We start from the raw sequence: 21,004 nt of genomic DNA, 5'->3' as shown, positions 1-21,004 counted from the left end.
ATTTCCTGTTCAGCAGTCACTTAGTCAGGCTGTGCTTCCAGCTTTATTTCTGTCCTTTTTAGCTCCCTGAGGGTATTTTGTATGTCGTCCTCCAAACTTGCCCTTTCCCAGCACCTTTAGGGATGGAAGGTGGCCTGGTGGGGAAAACGGGTCCCGAAATGAGGGCTTGGACCCTCCTTGGCCATATTCTGAAGGACCTTGGGTGAATACACCAACTTCTCTCTGCCTCATTTTCCCCATCAGGGCAATACTTGAGTTTCTCCTGCTCCACATCTGCCAGGCTGGCTTAAATTTTAAGGTGCTAAGGTCCTCTTGGCCCTCTGGCAGTGGGAGTTATGGGGTTCAGTGCTGGAGCTCTTCTAGCAGAGGGAGCATTCCCTACTCTCCAGCATGTCTGTCCCCGAGATTTTTGGCTAAGCTGAGATTTTGTGTCCATCTGTGCCATGCTGTGTTGTAAACTCACACTTCCACCGGCTGCCTGCCAAGTTTCCCCTGCTCTTATCGCTGTTGTTGGCTCTGGGATCTCTCCCACAGTGCTGCGGGTGGAGTTCCCAGGCAGGTCTTGTTCATCCTTACTCTCTAACCGTGGATTCCCCACGCTGGCTTTGCGGTCCTCTCAGTTTGCAGATCCACATTTAACCTCCATGCACTCTTGCTTCCGGGCCACCGAGCACCTTGTTAGACCCGAGTACACAGAGCAGCCTTCCTTCAGCTTGGGGGCCTGAGCCCCGGACACCAAGGCTGTTGACGGGCCCAGGTCCCCTGCTCAGTGTAAGGGCTCAGTGTTAGGGCTGATTGAACAGGGAGCTCCTTCCCCTGTGCCTATCAGTCCTTCGAAGCTCCTACCATGGTCGCGAGCTTCCTTCTACTGGCCGACTGCACACAGACTCTTTGCTTTATTTTTATTTCTATTTTTATTTTTTGAGACATCTTTTATTTCAGCCCGCTCACCAGCCCTGCTGTCAGCACTGCACCAGTCCAACATGTAGCTGTAGCTTTTTTGAAGATATCTGTCACTGTGGTATTCAGTTGCTGGGAATTAAGGATGATGCTTTGAAAAAAAAATTTTTTTTAAGCACCTCACCTAAGTTCTTATCAGCTCTTGAGAAGCTGGTTGCTTTTTTGGGGTGTCTGAGGATGGATCCGAGGTGCTCCAGGTTGTGGCTATGCTGGTTGGATTGTGCCTCTGCCGAGGAGGCTGGGCTGGGTGCTGTCTGTGGCTCTTGGGAGCTCATCGGATTTAGGAAGCCGGCTTGGCTGGTCCTGGCTGGTGCAGTTGTAGCGTGGGCTGGTGGGTTTTAGAGGTTTTGGAGAAGCGGTATTGCTTCCATCTGCTTTTTTCCCACTTCCTCCTCTGGAGGCTGGTCCTGCCTCTGGGAAAGTCCTTTTGGAGAAAGATGCTAAGTGTTTCCCATGGCCGTGGGGCAGATGACTGGACGTATGGGTTTCACGTCAATGGGTGACTGTGGCTCACAGGCAGGAGCCTGTGGCACGTCTGGGTTGGCGTTGTGTTAGCACACCCCTCCTGCTGTTCCTGAAATACCAGAGAAGAGGCACAACATGCCGAGAAGAGTTATCCTGCCAGCACCAGCTCTCCAAACAACATGTCTAAGCTGACAAAAGCTCTCCTTGCTGAGCGCAGTAGTATCCAAACTGCAGGTTTTATAGCAGTATCGACAGAAGGGTGAGAATTTTTCGAGCTTTGCAGTCTGGAGCCTCGCGTCTGCATATGGAGAGGCCATCTCATTACAGAAATGAGACTGGGAGGAGAAAGCTGAGTGGCTTTAGCTGGGAGATTTTCGGTCAGTAGCCAGAAATGGGATGTGTCGTGTCTCCAAGTGGCCGAGACCTAGGCTGCTGGAGTAGATACCTCAGGGACTTGGGAGATTCAAATTTGGCCCCGTCTCAAGTCTCTCCTGTGCTAGTCAGTTAATGTAATCTCCATGTCCCAGTCCTACTTGTGTGAAGGAGGTTACAAATACGAAGATGCTCTCTCCAGTCGAGGGACTTCCTGAGCTCTTTAGGATGACAAAGCCTATTGAAGTATGGTCTTCTCCGTCCTTCCAGCCTCTTGTTTCTCCTAATGCTTGGCTAAATCCAAGAAAAATGGACTGTGGTGGGGTTTTTTTTTCCTATGATGGGCCAAGAAAGAAGAAACCACATGGATGTTTTGTTTTGAGGTTCTAGTGGGAAATGCTAGAGGGCTACTGCTCTGTGTTGTAAAACTTTTCTTTTTCTTGCTCGTCCTTGTTGTTAGCTGCATAGCTTGAAAGAAACATAGGTTTGGGCTGCCTTAGAAAGCATTACAGCTGTGCGTGTCTGGCAGGCTGAGGACTGGAGAAGCATTCTGACATGGAGTTTCCAGGTCGTGTCACAGAACAGTATATGGGTTAAGTGCTTCTGTTGGACCCGTGCGCTTGAGGTGAATCGCCCAGGTGAAGAAACACAGTGCAAAATCCTCTACAGATTTTTAAGTTCTTGATTGGGACTGGGTGTGGAGAACAAGCTCAGCCAGTGCCACAGATGCAGTCCAAATGAAGAGGTGATGGAGACTGGTCTGGGAGTGAGGAAGTGCGTGAGAACACCAGCTCGAGGGACGTTTCGTGTCCTAGGAGAAGAGATGTCAGAAGCAAATGCAAAGACTGGCGTCAAGAAGCTTTGAATCCACCCTGAGCTTTGACTGGGTTGGTATTCTCACACATCATGAAGTTAGGGTGTAGATGTCTGAATACTTGTGCCCTTTTTTTCCTTGCAGCTCGACAGGACGGAGACAGCTGTGAACAACCTCAACCCAGCTTTCTCAAAGAAGTTCATTGTCGACTATCACTTTGAAGAAGTGCAGAAGCTCAAGTTTGCCCTGTTTGACCAGGACAAGTCGAGCATGCAGCTGTATGAGCATGACTTTCTGGGCGAATTCTCCTGCACGCTGGGCATGGTGAGTCTCAGACATCCTGGCCCCCTGCTGCTCGCTGCCCCCCAGCAAAGGGACCCCAAATAATATCAGCCACAGGGAAGTGGGGGGATTAGAGCTGCTGTTGTGATCTACAGTTAAGTTGCTGGGTCCTTCCTGGCCAAAGCTACTTTCATATGACTTGGTCGCATTTGAGCTGTTCGGCGTTAGGACTGGGGTTCTTCTCATCTGAAGGTAGAAGTCTCCTAGCTTGCCCAAGTCTAAGCTAGTTATACGGGCTCCCGCTATTGCCTGCAGAGAGAATTAAAACCCCTGGTGGACATAGGGGAGGGCAATGCACCGAATTACCTTGGACACTTATCTTGGAAGCCTTTGGAGATGCTTGTTTCTCTCTGTGGGTTATAGTAGGATCCCTAATGACTAGCTTGGATTTGGACCTGGGAATCTTTCAGATGCTTTAAGTTCGGATGAATTCAGTCTATGGTTCTTTCTCAGTTATCTGCCTGAATGTAATACAATACATGTTTTTCTTTTCTTTTCTTTGCAAAGTTTTTGTAATAAAAATGATTGTTCTTCTTTTTGAGAACAAGGCATTGAAAACAGACCTAGCTTTGTCACATGCAGAATAATCTTGCTATTGTATAGCAAATCATATCTCCTACTTAGCATGCTGGTGCAGGAATGTGTCTTCTGTTCTTCTTGTGGAAAAGGTCTCGGGACACATGCAATTTATAAACCTTTGGAAGGTGTCTGTTTTCCAAGAGCCCAGACCGTGTTAAGATTTGATAGCTAAATTCTCCAAACTTCTCTCTCTTTTGAGCTTGTTCTGACTCAGAGACAGGAAATGAGTGGGATTTTTCCATTCTTTTTCAGCATCCAGCTGCCCAGGGCTTCTGTGGTACCTGGCATGAGCATGGAGACTGGGAGACATTCTCTCTTTTGCGCTCAGTGCCGGGAACCAGGAGGAAGCAGACACTGTAATAGGTGGGTTGGGGTGGACAGCCAGCACAAGGTGTTCAGGGAGGACTGTGAATGTGATCACCTTTTTACACAGACTGTCATGTGGCTCTGCATATGCCAAAGGGGGCTGAATAACCTTCCCATTGCCAACTGTGTTCTGGCACTCAAGACCTTGACTTGTCAGAAGAGCATTTATAGTTACAAAGTTTGAGATATAGCGTCTCTCATGGGTGGGGTTTTTGGGAGCGCTCTGTAATGACACGAGCAAGTGCCCGTCTCTGTGTGCAGGGCATCCGGCACGGAGGTGGAAGAGGACTGCTCAGTGGCACTCCTCCGTTCAGACAGCAAAGGGGGATGTATTCAGCTTCGCTGACAGCATGAAGCTGTCTCCGGTCTCACACTCCTCAGCTGTCTTGTAATAATTCATTTTCTTTTTCTCTCTTTTTTTTTTTTAATCCTTATTAGAGAAAAGATAACTCTAAACTCTTGTAACTCTTGTAAACTCATGCAACTGTTCACACTCTGCAAAAGAGAACTTGCCTTTTGTGTGCACCCAGTTTGGTGTTTTTGCTTCAATTCCCATAAACCCAAGCCAGTGATACACAAGCTTCTTGTTGATGTCTAATCCATAACAGATGCCAGCTTGAAATGGGGCGATTGTTTCTCCTTTTCCCTTTTCCTCCAGTCTTAATGAAAGATTGCAACCTCTAAGCTTTGAACGCATCTCTTCACTCTGTACCTTGTAGGTTAAGACTGGAGTCGAGCCGTTCCTGGAGGTGTTCTGTCTGAAATTTTTGCTCTCGTCTGCCTGTGGAGAGCACAGCCTCCCGGCATGCTGCAAGCCCCACGTTTGCAGCACAGCCTGATCGTGGCAGGAGGCAGATAGGAGTGGTAGCATGTGTGCCGGGGTGTCTGATGAGGAGAGATATGAAACAGGGAGGGCTTGGGTTTGTGGGTTCAGCCAGGCTGCTGTGGGTTTTCTGGCTGTGTTTTGATTTCTGTTTCTTGTCTGGTGAGATGTTTTCATAAACCTGCCCGGTTTTGAGGCGTGAGCAGTTATTGGAGGGGAAAGAAAGCAGACTTGGGTAGAAATAATCTGGTCCTGAGGAACTGCAAAATGAGCATCTGACTTTTCAATTCTGAGTTTGCATCAGAGCTCTGTCAGATTAGGCAGATCATTGTATTGCAGCTAATTCAGCCTATGGTGAGATTTAAAAGGGTGGCTGCATCGTTCTCGGACAGGTAACGACCTCTGTGGCCAAATGAAATCTAACAGGGATCAAACTGCAGGCTTCCGGGGGTAGGTGGTCTCTGCTAGCCAGGGTAGGAGGAAATTTCCCTAGCCTGTACTCAACATTGCACAAACATGTAGTTTATGTTATTTGGTGGTTCCTATGCCCTTCTGGAGGAAAAACTCCAGGACGTGACTGGATCGAAGATCCCAGCATAACTGCAGGTCTCCTGTGCAGCTAGCCACAATGAGGAGGGACTTTGCCTTGCAATGGCAAAAAGAGGGAGAAAAGCATTGCTGCGGAGGAATGGGGAGAACCTGAGTGTGGCTGGGTCACTCGGTCTCATGTGTGGACAGCAGGAGCAAGAAGTTAAGCCGTTTCATTACTTCTTGTTGTTATTATTATTACTTTCTTAAGCTGGTGCAATTGGATGCTGAAAATGTGACATAGGACCAAGGGTGGAGGTAGAAGGATGGCTGGGACTGCATTTTCTTAAACTGTAGCCTGTAAATTTTGAAGGGTTTCTCGAGAAGTAAGGGAGACAAGCAAGGCTGGTTTCAGCAGGTCCCAGTTTGTTATGCAGGGATTTGCACCTCCTTTGGAAAAGCTTGCAGGATCCCCAACTCCAAAGACAGATGAAACTCACTGAGCCAGGAAAATTGCAAGGGGTTTTATTCAGCTCCTAGATGGTCCCGTCTTGTATCTTGTGAGCCAGAGGTGAAAGACAGGGGAAAAACACCTTATGGCAGTACTTGTGGCAGCGGGTCCTGGAGGCCTCGGGGGGGGGGGGTCGTGAGCGTCCCCTTTGTATCAGGATTCAGCCATGGAAACGTGGCCCAGAAGGGAATTGCTGGTGCAGTGGTCACGGTAGTAGAAAAAGGAATTTCCTTTTGTGGTCCAAGGGAGTATTTAAAATGGGGTTGAAAAGGTTGCCTTGTAATTTTGCTTGGAACAAAGCACGGTAACTCCGACTCCATGGGATCCCGCCGACCCGCGCTGCGCACCGAGCCGCTCCGCAGGTCAGGTTGGAGACGGCGTGTTACGCAGGTCGTTTCGGCCCCTCGGCGCTGCACGCCGTTTAGCGGCTGCCCTGTCCCCCGAGGGCTCGGCTGTGTCGGAGGGTGCTGCCGTCACAGCCGACGTGTCCTGGGGCTTGTTCTCGAGACGAGCCAAGAGCTTCGTTCAGGTGCCAGGGTGATGGTGGCGATACGAGTGTTACCCTGGTCTGCTCTGAATGCCCTGTCTGTCTTCTGCTGCTGGGAACACTTCATCAGGATTAACTAACGTGAGCAATGATCAGTTGCTTATGACTCTGCTTTTGATCACTTGTATGATCATGACTTTATTTTCTTTGGCTTCTCTAGATCGTTTCCAGCAAGAAAATAACAAGAACTCTCCTTCTGGGGAACGGCAAACCAGCTGGGAAAGGGATGATAACGGTACGGTTACTCATTTCTGTTGCATACGGAGTGTGTAAACACAGATAATAAGCTGGGGGCAAGGCAGGAGCCCGGGGTTTATGCTTTATCACTAACTTCAGGTCCTTTGCCTCCCATTTGCCTGGCACCTTTGGTCTGTTTGGAGGAGGAGGTATTTGGGGCAGGGACCATCTTGCCTCGTGACATTTGGGTGTCCGGCACTGTGAGACTTGGATCTTGATTTCCGTCTCTGAGCACTAAAATAAGAAAACCTAAATTTGGAGAAATACAAAGTAAATATGTGTTGTTGTTGTTTGTTATCTCGTGATACAAAATGTCTATTCAGCCCTCCCCGGAGCAGATGGAGGTAAAAGGGCTGATTACTGCGCTGATAATCAGTGGTTTTGTTTGTAGTAAGAGGATGGGAGTTATGCGGCAGCAACAGGTCTCTTAGCAACAGCCTCTGCTCCTGATGCAGACCCCTTCAGGCGGTGGCATTCCTGCTGCTGATCTGTTTAGGGATATTTTTAAAAATGAAAAGACTAAATTTAGGCCTGTTTCCCCTCTCCCAGCGTCTTGGATCTCTTTTCTGCATTAGTTATGGGCTTTGTTAGACTCGCAGCTGGGCAGCAAAGATGTGGGAGAAAAGGCTTTTCCTTCCCTCCTGTTACTTGAGATGGCCCACAAGGGGTTAAACCAGAATTAGGTCTAAAAAGCCTTGGAAGGATTTAAAAGCAATTTAAAAGACCAGGGTGTGGTTGCTGCAAGAGCATCCCCATTGCGGTTTGCTAGAAAGACTGGGAAGATGCGGTCAGCTTTTCTCTCTTGATTGCTGCAGTTAATCTTTAAATGCAAAAAGAAAAGCACTGCGAAGTTCGCAAGGTACCTGATGCTGTATGCCTTCCCGAGTCCTGGGCTCTGCCCACCGCATCCGACACTTGGCTGGGGGGAAGAACTGGACCAGATTAAAAGTTTCCAGTCAAGTTCCCAAGTTGCAAGCTTTAGAAAAGGAAACTTCTTATCAGTCACTAATGTGCCATTAAAACCAAAGGGTCTGAGATGTCTAGTTCATTTTGTTCTGTTTCTGTAATTTTCTGATGTGGGTTTTTTTGTCCCCCACTTAAATCAGACTGGGCGATGAAAATAGGCTGTGGCCAGCTCACATGTGCTGGGAGCCCCTTTCCCTTGCGGCTGGGCGCAGTGTTGGAGCATGGTGAGCCCCCGGGTTAGGACTGCGAGTTTTGGGCTATAAGCAGCAACAGAGAAGGGGTCTTCTGCTTTGGACTCTGTAAACATCAACGCATACGAAATGTGGATTTTGGAGCCAAACCCTACCTTCCTCACCCATGTTCCCTTCCACTTTTTCCAAATATCCATTTTCTTAACTGCAGCACACAAATGTCATGGTGATGAATGCAATAGAAGTGCCTTAGCTGGATTAATGGGATCAAGTGAGGGTCCCTAAGCTTAAATAGATGCAGAAATCCCAAAGCATGTCACTGTATTGGTAGGAAACAATCCTGTATTCATAGGAATCAATCCTGAGGTCTTTTAACATGAAAAGCCTTGATTTCTGTCACTTGAATAAAAGACGTGCCTCTGCCGGTTGAAGTGGTTTGTGGGTTGTTATTGGCTGTGCTGGCCATGGGAAGATGCTACCAGGACCTGTGCCAGTGCGGTACAAGCAAGTGTCTGGTTTGTCCCAGATACTGGTAACACTGGTGGGTCCTGTGACAAGGCTTTGGACGCTGCACAGTGCTTTCTGCCTCACTAGAGCATCCTTGCAGTTGACTTCATTATGGAAATAGGGCTAAGGTTAATTCATTGCGTTATGGAGACCTTTCGTCTCTCCCCCCCCCACCCCTATTCAACAGCTGAAAAGGAATTTCTCACTGCTTTGGAAGGGGTTTCCTTGTGGTCAGGCGTCTTTCCAGCAGGCACCAGCCCAGTGAGCCCTAAAACGTGGGGACTCCAAGCTGGGTGTGTTTTTGTGAGGAGTGTGACCAGAGAAGGGCAAATTTCTACCCTGGCTCGGGTGCTGACGCTGGGGGGGGCGGGTAGGTTTCCAGTGCTTCCTTCTATCGAGATGGGGAAGCTCTGCAGCCGCAGCTCACAAACCATCGGCTCAACAAAGGCATTTTGAAAACGGACCGGAAAGGGACCTAAATGAGTTGACGCATGTGTCAAACCTCCCTGTGAACACTTGCAAAGAAAAGTTCTCCCGGATCTGCTTCCCTACAGCTTCTCTTCCTGGTGCTGATTCCAGTGACCACATGCGGTCCAGGCCCACAAAGGACTAGGTGCAGGAGAAGACTGGTACCGTGGCTCATTTTAAAATATATAGGGAAGAATCCACATGTTTGAAAAAAATATCCTTAAAGAAATTCAAGTTTATGGTCCTAGTGGCAAGCAGAGCCCTGCGTGGAGTCTCCCCAGGGAAATTATTATGCTTGTAGCATAAGGGAGCATCTCCGCGTTGCGTGTGTGGCCGAGGTGGAAGATCTCATACCAGCAGCGTCCCCGAGCCCATCAGGAAGCTTGTGAGCACGAGCAACCAAAAGAGAGTGACTGGAGAGCGTGTCCAGCCCTGTTTCCCGCAGCGAGCATCGTGATGCCAGCTGCGTGCCATGGTTGGGATTTCATTTTATCTCTGTTAAGGATGGGAAGAGGGTCAGTCCTCTGCAGTTCCTCGGGGCTCAGGTTTACACTCAGATCATGTGCCGTGACCAGCTCTGTCTGTGCTGGAGTCAGTCTGGGAAGTGAACCTCCTCTTGTTCCTTAGATTAGGGTTTCCACAAAGGTCCTTATACTGCCTGTTCCTCTTATGATGCAGAGAGTTATCTGCTACATTTGCTAGCAGGGAACTTATTCTGACTTTATCTACAATGATACATATGTATACGGGGGAGAGAGAAACATTGGTTTTGCTTGTAGCGAGCAGATCCTCCGCCTGGGATATGACTGCGCAGCAAGCAACATCTTCAGTAACTGCACAGAATACTCCTGTTCCCCACTGCCGACAAGCAAATTAAAGCAAGGGTTTTTAACCCACCTCTCTGAACCCTCAGGTTAGTGTTTGGACTTGTTTCTCGGTCCTGTTTAGCTTCTCAGAGCTCTAGCCTGCCCCTTGGAATAAGTTCAACTCAAAGCACCTGTTGCTCCAGTTGGAAGTGAACATCTGGGCGGCGAGGGGTTGTATTTACTTGTTCTATGGACTAAAGAGACCTGTCTTCGCTTAAAATGCTTTGCTCTGATAGCTGTGCAGGAGCTGTGACTCGTTCCCTAGCCCAGCTGCCCAGGCAGATTCAAAGGCTACAACTCTGTCTAATTATCTCTGCAAACTCTGTGGTTTTCATAAGTGCAAATAATCCTCTGATTGCTCATTCTGAGGAAAATTGTCCCCTTGATTTCACCGAGTTTTATAAAGGCCTGGCTGTAATTACTATACTGCGTGCGTATAGTAAGAAAACAGCCTCCTTGCGTGATGTAGCACAAGGCAATGCTCGCAAAGCTAGCGCACTGGTAAGAGGAAAAATGTCCCCTCCGTGCTTCAGGATGTCCTGCTGCTGTCTCCTTCCCTTTCTATCCACAGCTGCCCCGGGGCTGGGGGCGTCGAGGGAGAGGCTCCACTACTGAATTTCGGGCTGGACTGCGTTAGGGCAGGGGAAAGGGCAAGGAGCAGTGCGATAGGGAAGTGGAGAGCAGATGTTTGGGCAGGACACAGCCTTAAGGACAAAATATAAGTGATTCAGAAAATTACTGTAACAGAAGTGAATATATATTTTTTTTCTTGTTATAAACATTCCCTTTCTTAAAATACCAAGAGACTCATTAGACCGTGTTCCAGACAAAACCGGCCCACTGGTGCTTGGCAGTCAAAGCCATTTTGAAGTGCATGTGCAAAATGTCGCTTAAACTGAAATAATCTGGGCTGCACTTGAGCCTGCTGCAGCTTGTCGGGAGCAAGGGCTGGATTGTCAGCCATGGGGCTGTATCCTCAGATGACGTACGCTAAAGCTGTCGGTGCCGCCTGGATTTCCACCACGCGAAGGGCCAGTCACTTTTTTCTTTCCCAGCCTGATAAATAGCAGAAGAGGTGGCGCAGCTTGTTGGCAAGGCTTTGCATGGCTCCTGCTCCCTCTTGGCTCCATCCTTGGTGGCTTCATAAGGTCCTGGAGCCTAACGGGGATGCGCGGGAGCCCTTGCGCAGAAGAGGCTGGGTGAGACGGGCTCAGGCTTTGCTGACGGGTGTCTTGGATCCTTTTGCACGGCATCCGAGAAGGGCGATAAGTCTGTTCACAGACGCTTTGTGACTCACGGTTTCTTTTCTGATCTTTTTGGGAAGTCAGTACTGCTTTGCTCAGTCCTGATTAGCATCATTGTTTTTTCTGAGGCTAAGGGAAAGTACATGCTGTTGCGTTTGATGTCGGTTGTGTTTCCATAACTCTGATCTCCGTGCTGGCCTTCCCATGGAGTTCCGTTCCCTTTTCAGATTTTTCCTGAAACTTAGTGAAGAAGGAGGGGGGAAAAGAGGGAAAACTGCCCAGTTCCTGCTGGCAAATGGCCAGAAATCTGTGGCTGTTGCATCAAAAGGCCCGAGAGGAGAGAGGCACGGCCTTGTGGCCATCTGCCCCGGACTGAGGAGGGGAGGCTTGGAGCCGAGCATCATCGCAAGGCCCTTGTGCATCCAAGCAGCTTTGCTGCAAGGGACCAACACGGCCGGGCGAGGGATGCAGGAGAGGCTCCTTTCCGACGGGAGCGGATTTAGAGCTAACTGTATGTGGGAAGGAGGCTGCGTGGAGCATCGCGGCGGTCCGTTCCCACGTGGCGCCGTGCTCTTGAGCGGCTTCGTCCTTAACTGTTGACTCCCAGCCCTGCAAGTGAAGGGGCTTCCCTGGACCCAGCCCCGCGGAGGAGGCTGTCTAGGCTGGTAGATGTCCCCAGGGCTCTGGCTGCAAGGTCAGCAGCAGCACTGGGTGCCTGTTTGGTTTCCTTTTAAAGCTGGTGTATAAACTGTCTCCTTGCAGGATAAATTACAGTACTGATGCAAGGGAAGCTGGGGCTTTTTCTCCTTCTCCCTTACAGGGAGCAGCTGGGGAGTAGGCTTTGGTCCCGAATTACCCATTGGTTTGCAAAGGTAAAATGAGTTTCACTCCTCAATAGTGAAATATTGATGTTCAAATATATTAGCTTGGAAATAGGCTCTGCAGAAGTTACAAAAGTATCTGCAGAACATTTGTCCTCAGGTTCTGAATTCTCTAGTTTTTGGCTTGATGTTCACTTACTTTTCATGTTGAAAATGAATCCAGCTTTCCCTTGTCTTTCAGATAGCTGCCCAAGAGCTCTCAGATAACAGAGTGATTACTCTGAGCATGGCTGGCAGAAAACTGGATAAAAAGGTAAGCGGTGTTGTGTCTACAGGATGCTGTTAAATGTCTTTGCTGTACAGGCTTTGAGATCTAAAGAAATTTTTGCTTATGGGTATAGCAGTGCCTGAAAACAGCCATACTGGAGAAGGCATTATTCTCTAAATTGAGTAAATGTTACTTTATATTTCAAACGGGAGGGCCCATCTTTTCCTAGGGAAGAAGTGTTGACCTCGTGGAAGTAGGTAATGCATGGATTTTGCTTCATGTATGATGCACAGAAAACCATAAGCCTTTCTGAACAAAGCAGTCTGACCTCATTTACCAAGCAACCAGAGCTATTCTTCTTAAACCAGTTCTGTTGCTAAGCAATCTATGGGATTTTTTTTTTCCTTCCTAGCCTCTCTGGAGCTTGCATTATTGACAGGATGGCCCTCAGTTTTCAAACCACAGTAAAGTAAGCATCCAGGCAGAAGGGTGTTTTGGGGGGCAGAAATTTTGGGTTGTCCTGTCCCATTGTCCAAAAGAGATGGATACAAAATTTATCCAAGGATTTTTCTCAACTGTTGGCAACTATTGTTTCCTCTCTGTCCCACTTAATCTACCAGCTCTTGTACTCTGTAGTGAAAAGAGCTGAATGCCACTGGTAAGGAATCCCCAAATAACTCCATTTTCCAAATGGACTGGATGATGTCTTTGAGCTAGTGGCTTCCTCCGAGACTTGGCTGAGAGTGAATCCTATGTGTGTCAGTGAAGAAATTCCTAACGCAATAATTTTCTTCTGGTGCTCCGAGAAAATGCCTCTGCCATCTTGCCAAGCAAGAGATGAGATATCATGGCAGGCTGGGTACTATTTCTTCATGCTTTGGGGTCCCTTTGCAGCCATGGCCATTTTGAAGAGCAGCGCCGAGGACTTGGGGCCATCCTCACAGCACTGGTACCTCAGGCGTATGTGCACTTGTTATAACGGCAAGTTAGTTGGTGGCACCACTTGCTCCGTGGGCAGGAGTTGCCTTTCTAACCTGATTTGTGACCAAGTTCCTCTGTCTGGTTATGCAAAGCTGAAATCTTGTGATGCTGCTCAAATAGAGCATCATACATACAGGTCTGTTGACCTTCAGACCCAAAATCGAGACGCAGTAATTCAATGTCTACCTGCAACGCTTTAGGCAGGCTGTTTGTGATACGGATATGGGGTTACATTGAGATAAGGACTCTGAATAATGCTACTCTTTCTAGGTCTCCCTGCAGTTTGTCTGCAGGTGTCAGCAGAAAGCTCTTTCCTCTAACTTCAGGCTTCGCCTCAGTGACCGTCTGCTGCTACCAACAGCTACCTGGGTTTCTTTGCCGATTCCCATAACACAGAGCAGTGCCGAGGTGCTCAAAGTCTTGGTAATGGGCAAAAGATGTTGATGTCACTTCAAAGGAAAGCACTTGCAACTTAAATTGTCCTTGAGCATGTAAAGGGAAATTAGATTGAACTCAGTTTTTAAAAGAAATCCTGAAATTCTCCATGACCTGGAAACCCCACTGTTCAGCAACTCTCTTCTCAGCAGAAGCACTCGGTTTCCACCAGTGTCCCAGATCAGATGCCTGTGTCTTCATCAGCATTATTGTAGTTTTAACCCCCTTCGCAGGCTGTGTCTGCTGCAGTAGATTTAGTTTCCGTTGCTGATCCTGCTGGTCTTTCCCACCTGGCAGCATGTGATGAGACTCATATGTTGGTTGCTGAAGTCCTGCATGGAGCGCAGAGCCTCAGAAGCTGTGCTGCCTTCCAGCGTGGGAGCGCGTGGCGGGGAAAATTGCAGCGTTGCCTTGTGACCCATTACATGCAGTATCGCCCCTGCTAGCCCCGGCCACCGGCGTCTGTGTGAGATCTGGACATCCTGGCCTTTAGGCTTGTTTATCGGTCTGAATTTGTAAGAACTCTGTAGCAGACTTGTTTTGTCACAGTGTAGAGTGCAAGCGTGGCCTGATAGCAGGAGCCTTGAAAAGAGATGATGGGCTGAAAAGAGGTGGTTGGTCTATGAACAACTCACTGATGGGCAGTTATTGGTCATTGATGGAAGATAACGAGAGCATCTAGGTAAAAAACAGTCAAGGGATGAGGCAGCTGACTGCAGCTTGGGAGATAACGCCCTCCAACACAGCACAGCCCATAGCCGGGGTGGGGCAAGACTGTGGCCTGCGGGGAGACTCAAGCATCATCTTTGCATCTCCTGGGTAACATCCTACGGGATATCATGGGGGTCCATGGGATCCTCTTGCTGCACATGCTGAGTCGAAGGTGTGAGCACCCACCTGCATCAGGAAGCCCAACTTGCTGAGGAGCTTTCGACTTGCCAAGCTGCCATCCAGGGCCGTGTACCATGGTGTGCGTGTGCGCACGTGTGTGTGTTCATGTGCGTGCACGTTCCCCCTCGTCTGGCTATGAAGGGTGTGAACGTGCGAGTGTCTGAGCGTCTGTGTTTTCCCCATGAATTCTTCACTTCTTCTGACTCTTAAAACCAGCTGAAGAGAAAGCATTGTGGAGATGTCAGTTTGGCCAGTTTCCCTTCTGAGTAACAATAATTTAACCTGCGTGGTTAAACCTTTCCCTTCTTGGCAGCTGTGCTGCAAACACTGCCTGGAGCCGTGCTCAGCCCCAGGCAGCTCCTGCCCAGTGACCGCCCCGATGCTGGGACCTTCCTCTGGCAAAGAGCAGGTTCTTCCTCCACGTCACCCGTCTGTTGTTTTTCCATGTGCTGCTCGCTACCTTGGTTTAAATGGCGAGGCTTCACGGGGGAAAAGTATCAGCAGCAGAGGCAGCCTGAGGATTTTGTACCTTCTGTGAGATCAACTCTTTGTAGAGTTTTTTCCTTTTTTTAACAAAAACATAGCCTGCAGAAAAAAAAAGGTATTTTTACCCAGGATCAGCCCTGATAGCCCCACAGACATTTGTACAACCCAGCTGTGGGGGCAGCAGGAGGATAGCACACAGGTGAGATGCTTCTGCACAGGCAGATGGAGAGTGCTCTAAGCCAGAACTGGTGCTAACAGCTCTGTATTGCGGCACGGCATCTTGCGCAAGTGCCATCTCTGCCCTCCTTGTCTGTGATGTGCAAGACCCAGTTTGGATGAATGAGATGTCTGAACCAGTTTGCAGATCGGTCTGGCCTGCTGAGCCCTTTTCCTTGTTCAGTTTGTGTCTCTTGCCGGGCTTGCGTGGGTGAGGTGTTGGTGGCTGACATTTTAAAATAGCAGTCCACAATCCTGTGGCTTGGAGGCATCTCCCACCCCGCTTTGAATGGGGCAAGGCTGAGCAGACTTGCAAACCGGACTGCTCCACTGTGCGTAGGATCACGTCAAGCATCTTTCAAAGCTCCTTTCTGTCATCTGGACCAATGCCTTGACCAACTCTCACTGGGCAAGGAAACCACGGTGGGATGCAGGTTAAATGAGTGCAGGCAGGGTCAGGATCCTTGGGGATTAGGGACACACTGCTAGTTCTTTAATTTAACAGTAAAGCTTTAAAGCAGGGAGTTCAGGCTCCAGGTAAACAGGAGCAGAACTGTACCATAACCATTTTCCCTGTAGAAAGAATAGTCTGTTTTTCTTTCCCACAAATGTGTGCAAAACGGTAGGAGAAAAATAGAATCACCTCACCACAGAGAACCTCTCTGCAAGCCTTTATGGCCTGGTCTTCTCTACTGACTGGCTGTAAATAAAATAAAATAAAATTAAATTAAAGAAGTCATCAGAGGTGACTGTGAATTTTGACGAAAGCAGGTATGGCTTCTCCAAGCCAAAATGCTTTGCAGTGATTTATGTTTCCAGCTGGCTTTGGAAACGGGTAGGATTTTGATAGAAACATTAATTGGTTTTCTGCTGGGGAGTTGCAAGGACCTGTGTCCGTAACAGTCCTTGCCCCTTGGGCTGTCCCTGGAGGAGGGATCCCAGGGCTTCCAGGCTCCTTGCCTGCAGTTAGGAGCCTGCCTCAGTGTCCCCAGCATGTGGCCTGGAAGCCTGGAGAATCCCTGCTCAAACCGCTAGGAAATTCCTCTGGCTGTTCATAGGATTCAGGCAGCTATCTCCACTTCAGCTGGGAGAAAACCCAGCTGAAAAGGCTTGAGTTCTCATTAAATATGAGATAATTCCGCATATTTTGGCTTTGGTTTGCTTTTAACCACTTCCTAGTTTTTCTGAATGGCAATGAGATTCCGCTTAGAAATACTGGAGTTTCTTTCTGACGGTGATGCAACCCCCGCCGCTCTCTGTCCTGCTTTCCTGGCTTCGGACCTACTCCCAAACCTGAACCGAGATCTCTGCCTGCTCACAGGCGACTGCGCAAGGCGGGCAAGTGTCCCGAAAGAGGCTGCCTGCAGATAGCAGGAGGGCTATGTGTCTGCCTGTTTCTCATAAATCGGGAGAAAAACAAGCAGCCCTTTACCAGGGGCCTGTCTGAGGAGGCGCTGGCGGGAAAGGCAGACGCACGCCGACTGAAGCCTGCGTATCTCGGAGGGTGTTATATGATCTCTGTCAACACTAATGCAGCTTATTCCTTAAAGATTTGCTCTGCTCCTGCTTTATTGCTGTGTGTAGGAGGGTTTTTTTTCCCCCTCCAAGACACTTGTGCACTTCACAATTCTTGTTTTTTTTCCTTCTCCTTTTAAGCATTGGATGTTTTTCTGAACCCGAGCTCAGCAGCCTCCCAGCTGGGCTGTTTTCCGTAGCATCTTTGCCCAGAGAGCCTGCCGGGTGCTGGGCTCCTGGGCGCGCAATGCCGCGGACGTACGCCCAGGGTGCCGAATCACCTGCTGCATAAAAGCCAAATGATATCAAGCGCCAAATGGTATCAAGCGCTCTCGATACTCAGGCACCGTCCGGGATCGCGTGCACGGCATTGTGTCGCAGGCTGTTTCTTGGCTGCAAGAGTTTGCAAAGGTTTTCGTAGCGTCACCCTGCTTGGTACGCTCTCTGTCGTTCCCGGGATCCTAGCTCAACTGTTCCTAGAAGATTTAGAGCTGTTTTCTGCAGGTAGAGCCCTGTCCCCGTTGATTTAAAAAGTGTAATGGTCAGCCGGTCCCCGGAGCGACGGCATCGGCAGGCAGTGCAGCATCACAGCACTGCAAGCTGCCTGGCTGTCAGAGGAGGAACGCGGTGCTGCTCTATCTCCTAAATGTCGCTGCTGATAACCGGCTTCATTGCTCTGTGACTTGATAGTGAAATAAGACCGTTCCTTTCCTCGGTACCCTGTGGATGAAAAGCATGACAGAAGAATTAAATTATAACTATCTCAAGGAAAGGGAAATTTGTGAAGCAGCCTTTTGTATTGAGGGTGGCTTGGCGGGAGGACACCAAAGGAGGCTGGGTCCTGCCGGCACTGCTTTACCAGTGGATGGGTGGGCCAGCGAGCAGTACCGGGGGCTGGCCGGGACCCACGTGTGCGGCTGTTCATTTATGAAATTATAGCATCTGCGTGAGGATCGGATTGTAACACAGAGCTGCACTCATGTAACTGGAGGTGGGATTTTAAGATCATTCTTTCAGTTGGTCTGGAGACATGGTTTTTGACTGATTTTAAAGCTGTCTTTTATCAGTTTGGCTTCCTATTGTGAGCTGGGAACTACGTAAGAGTTCCTATGTCTCTGGTAAATGCGGAGAGGAGCTTGGTGGCTTGCCTTGTGGTGTTCCCATATGTGCTGTTGGTGGGTTGCTGTGGCCTCGCGTGAGCAGAGTCAGCCCAGAGCTGAGGCACCGTGAGATCTTCTCTGAGACCTACAGCAGGCATCCGGCATTTGTTCTGGCCAGCCCAGGCCCATGTTTGTATGTGCTGTGGGTGGCATTAATCTACCTGTTAGTCTCGCACAGTTGGCTGTGGGGTGTTCAGTAAGGCTTGTGGACAGTTGGGCTCGTGTCCACGCTCACTTCTGCCCAACGTCCATCTGTTGATGGAGTGACAGGAAAAGGGAGAAGAAGGGGGTCTCACTTGGCCCAGCTGTTGCTTGACTGTGAAGCGGTTGCTTGAAAATCACTGTGTAACCCATACTGTTCTTCCCCAGGACCTGTTTGGAAAGTCAGACCCCTTCTTAGAGTTTTATAAACCAGGTGATGATGGGAAATGGATGCTGGTCCACAGAACAGAGGTGAGTGGTATTCTGACCGGAGTTAACTGAAATGCCACTAATGTTAAATTAGCTTATTTTGTCTTTGATGTCATTATCTCATGGATCGCTGATAATGGGCAAGTGGGAGCCAGGGATTTCCAAACCACATTGCTGCTTGCCCTGTCCAGCTGAGGCTACTGGACTCAGACAGGTAAAGACTCACTGAGGCCACATTTTTTTTAAAAAAAGAGCTGTCTCTCTTTATGCTGTTCACTACTGTATCTACTACGCAGAGAAGGCAGTGGTCTCTTAACCTCATGACTTGATTCCTTCAACCTAGATGCAATTCAGTAGCCTGGGTCTGTATTTATTTCATGGAATCCATGTGTCCCTTGCATGGTCCCAGACACTCTCTTGGTTGTGAGGCCCTGTTTAAACATAGGCATGAATCAAAGGGATGGAGGGAGGGCACGCAAACTGTCACTCCTGGCTAAGCCTTGGTGCTGGCCGTGCCCTGGATCACTCTTCCCCAATGTGATGGAGCAGCAGGACGAGCCACGACCTGGGAGAACCGGAGTGGGGAGAGGAGGTGAGTGCTGGCAGGAGATGGCCCAGGTGGAAGAGCAACAGGAAAGAGGTTAAAAATAGCGTTGCCAGCTCTTAGCTGGCCTGGAGAGACTACGCAGATATCTCCAGCTTCCACCACGTGAGCATCTGGGCCTTGTGTTTCATGGTGCTGGAGCCCTAGCCAAGGAGGAAGCTAGGTTTGTGCTTTGGTCCAGCTGTGTGTGGTCACGGGCAGCAAAACCTTCTCCGTCCCCTGTTCACATCTGCCACAAAATTTTGCTCTGAGCTCCCTTCTGATTACGTTCTTAAGCTGCTAAAGTCAATAATACTATGAAGAAAAAATACAGCGTGGGCATGGAGTATTCCAGTTAGAGGAGCTGCAGTGCTCTGGGCTGCCAGTGCATTGAGCACCTTCCCAGCCCACCGACGGGGCAGCTGCCGTCCTTGCAGTTCATGCTTGGAGTAAGCAGCAGAAAGGAGGGGAGGGAGAAGTGGCCTGAGCATTTTCAAAGCAAGCAGTAAAGATCTGGACCCTGAGGAGGAGGACGAAAGCGCAGGCCTGCATGAACCAGAAGGTGCTCAGGTGCTTCCCCAGCCACAGGCCGCGGCAACGCTGAGCCAGGCTTGCTGCTGGCAGACCAGCGCAGGGGCATGTGCCGCAGCACTGCTGCTTTCCCTTCGAGCTTTGCTGTGAGAGATGTGACGACCATCGACTCTCTTCTTTCTTAAAGGCAGGCTAAAAAGTGGCTTTTGATGGCTTTTTTCCCCTCCCTCTTCAAAGTTTGCTTCAAAGGAAGAGACTTCTTTTTGCACATAGTTCCTGCCAGCTGGCAGAGGGGGGGTGATAGCTGCCGGAGGAGGTCGCAGGAACCAGCGCGCTGGAGGAAGAGGGTCTGATCATACCACATTTCACACCCCTTTTTCTTTTCCCCCAAGGCTAGATTAAGGACCCTGCAGTCCCACTGTAGGAAATTATTGCAACAAAACACAAAGTGAACTGCAGAAGGGGAAAGGTGATACCTATTAACAAAATCACTAAATGAGTTAATTTTTCCCACTGCTATTCATTCTCTCATAGTTTTCATTCACTCACACACCCCCATGCACATAAGCCCCAAGATGTGCATACCAAGTGGTCCAGCTAGGATCACTCGTGTGTGACACACAGGAGAAGGGACATCAGCTGCTGAATCCTCATCACATCTCTTGGGTTTTTCTTGATTGGTGATGATGACCTAGGTTTTGGACAGATCTTTCCCATCCTGTAGGAGTCTCCAGGTGTTATGGGGTTGTCCTTCAGACTCTTGCTTGCTTCAGCCTCCACAGCTTCTAGGAGTTGCTGCCTGTTGTCTGCTTTTCCTTGTCTGGGATATATGTTTGGGATGTAGACATCTCTGCGGCCACAGCCTGCCTTGTTGGGCTGGCAGGAGGAGGACCGGCACGTGTGACAGGCAGTAACCCTGCTGCCATCCTCCCGTAGTCACAGTGCAGCTTTTCCACGGACAAGTTGTCCGCGCTGTGGCCGTATCGGAGCACAGACCTTCTGTGCTCGATAAAGGCAAGATGCTTCACAATTTTCCTACTGGGAGCAATGTCCTTCGTTACTGATATGGGCCATCCTTTTAGCCCCAGCTCTGCTGTTTCTTCTGGTGCTTTCCCACACACGTTTCCATTCATGTTTCATTCACTCTATTTCTGTTGTAAGTCTCTGCACTGTGGGAGCAAGCTGGGATCGTGCTATTTGGTTGTTTCCCACTGTTTAGTGGAGATAACTGAGCCTTGACTTAGAGAGCATTTAAACGTATTTTTCCGACACGTGGATTTCGAGCGCCCTCCAATCCTTTCCTCCTGGAAGGGACATGGGGACTGGGAACATTGCTGTGCGCGGCTGTTGGGCAGCCGTCATTGGGATCTCTGTGAGCAGGTCAGATTTATGGGGAGCCGGATTAAGTAGGGCTGGTTTTCCTCCGGATCGCTCCCCAAATCCCTGCCGCTGGCTCTCCTGTCCTTTGGTGGCTGAGGGCCTAGCCAGATTTTTTGGAAGTGGCTGATGTAGGGGAGGAAGGGTTGCATGCCTTACAGGCTCTCCGATAGCTTCGTTCTTCCCAGCCCTGGAAGTAAACCACTGCCCTCGGAGGAATCCCAAACCAGAGGAATAGCTTCATATTCTGAGACCAGATACAAAGAAAAAAAGGTTACCTGTTCTCGCAGCTTTTGGTGTGTGAATGTAATTAGCTGCTAGTCTGTGCCTAGTATTTGTCATGCCACAACGGAGGTGTCTGGCAGGGAAGGATTAATGCACTTGTTACAGCCTGTTATTTAAGGCAAAGTGTGAATGCCCAGCTGAGTGCTGGGTGCCAAAATGAGCCCAGCTCCTTCTACACGCCCACCCTCGGGCCCCGGTGTCTGGCAGCGTATGGGCACTGTAGCGCTGGCGTTCCTGGGGCGCGTGGGCTCCTCCTCG

General features: G+C 49.4%; 1 protein-coding gene across 6 annotated transcripts in view; it reads left to right on the top strand.

The window, feature by feature from the left end:
• The window catches only part of CPNE2 (copine 2), a 93,857-nt gene that overhangs the window by 34,742 nt on the left and 38,111 nt on the right, over positions 1-21,004 (top strand). For 5 of the 6 annotated variants that reach the window (XM_064519350.1, XM_026104089.2, XM_026104090.2 and 2 more), the window contains exons 3-6: positions 2,756-2,935; positions 6,468-6,542; positions 11,849-11,920; positions 17,929-18,012. In XM_064519350.1, the coding sequence (XP_064375420.1) occupies positions 2,756-2,935; positions 6,468-6,542; positions 11,849-11,920; positions 17,929-18,012 (411 nt within the window). The remainder of the gene's footprint in view (positions 1-2,755; positions 2,936-6,467; positions 6,543-11,848; positions 11,921-17,928; positions 18,013-21,004) is intronic. The other variant, XM_064519353.1, reaches the window with a different exon arrangement.

The sequence above is a fragment of the Dromaius novaehollandiae genome, chromosome 13, assembly GCF_036370855.1.
Source record: "Dromaius novaehollandiae isolate bDroNov1 chromosome 13, bDroNov1.hap1, whole genome shotgun sequence".
In the NCBI taxonomy this organism is placed as follows: Eukaryota; Metazoa; Chordata; class Aves; order Casuariiformes; family Dromaiidae; genus Dromaius; species Dromaius novaehollandiae.
This window is presented reverse-complemented; position numbering and strand designations above follow the sequence as displayed.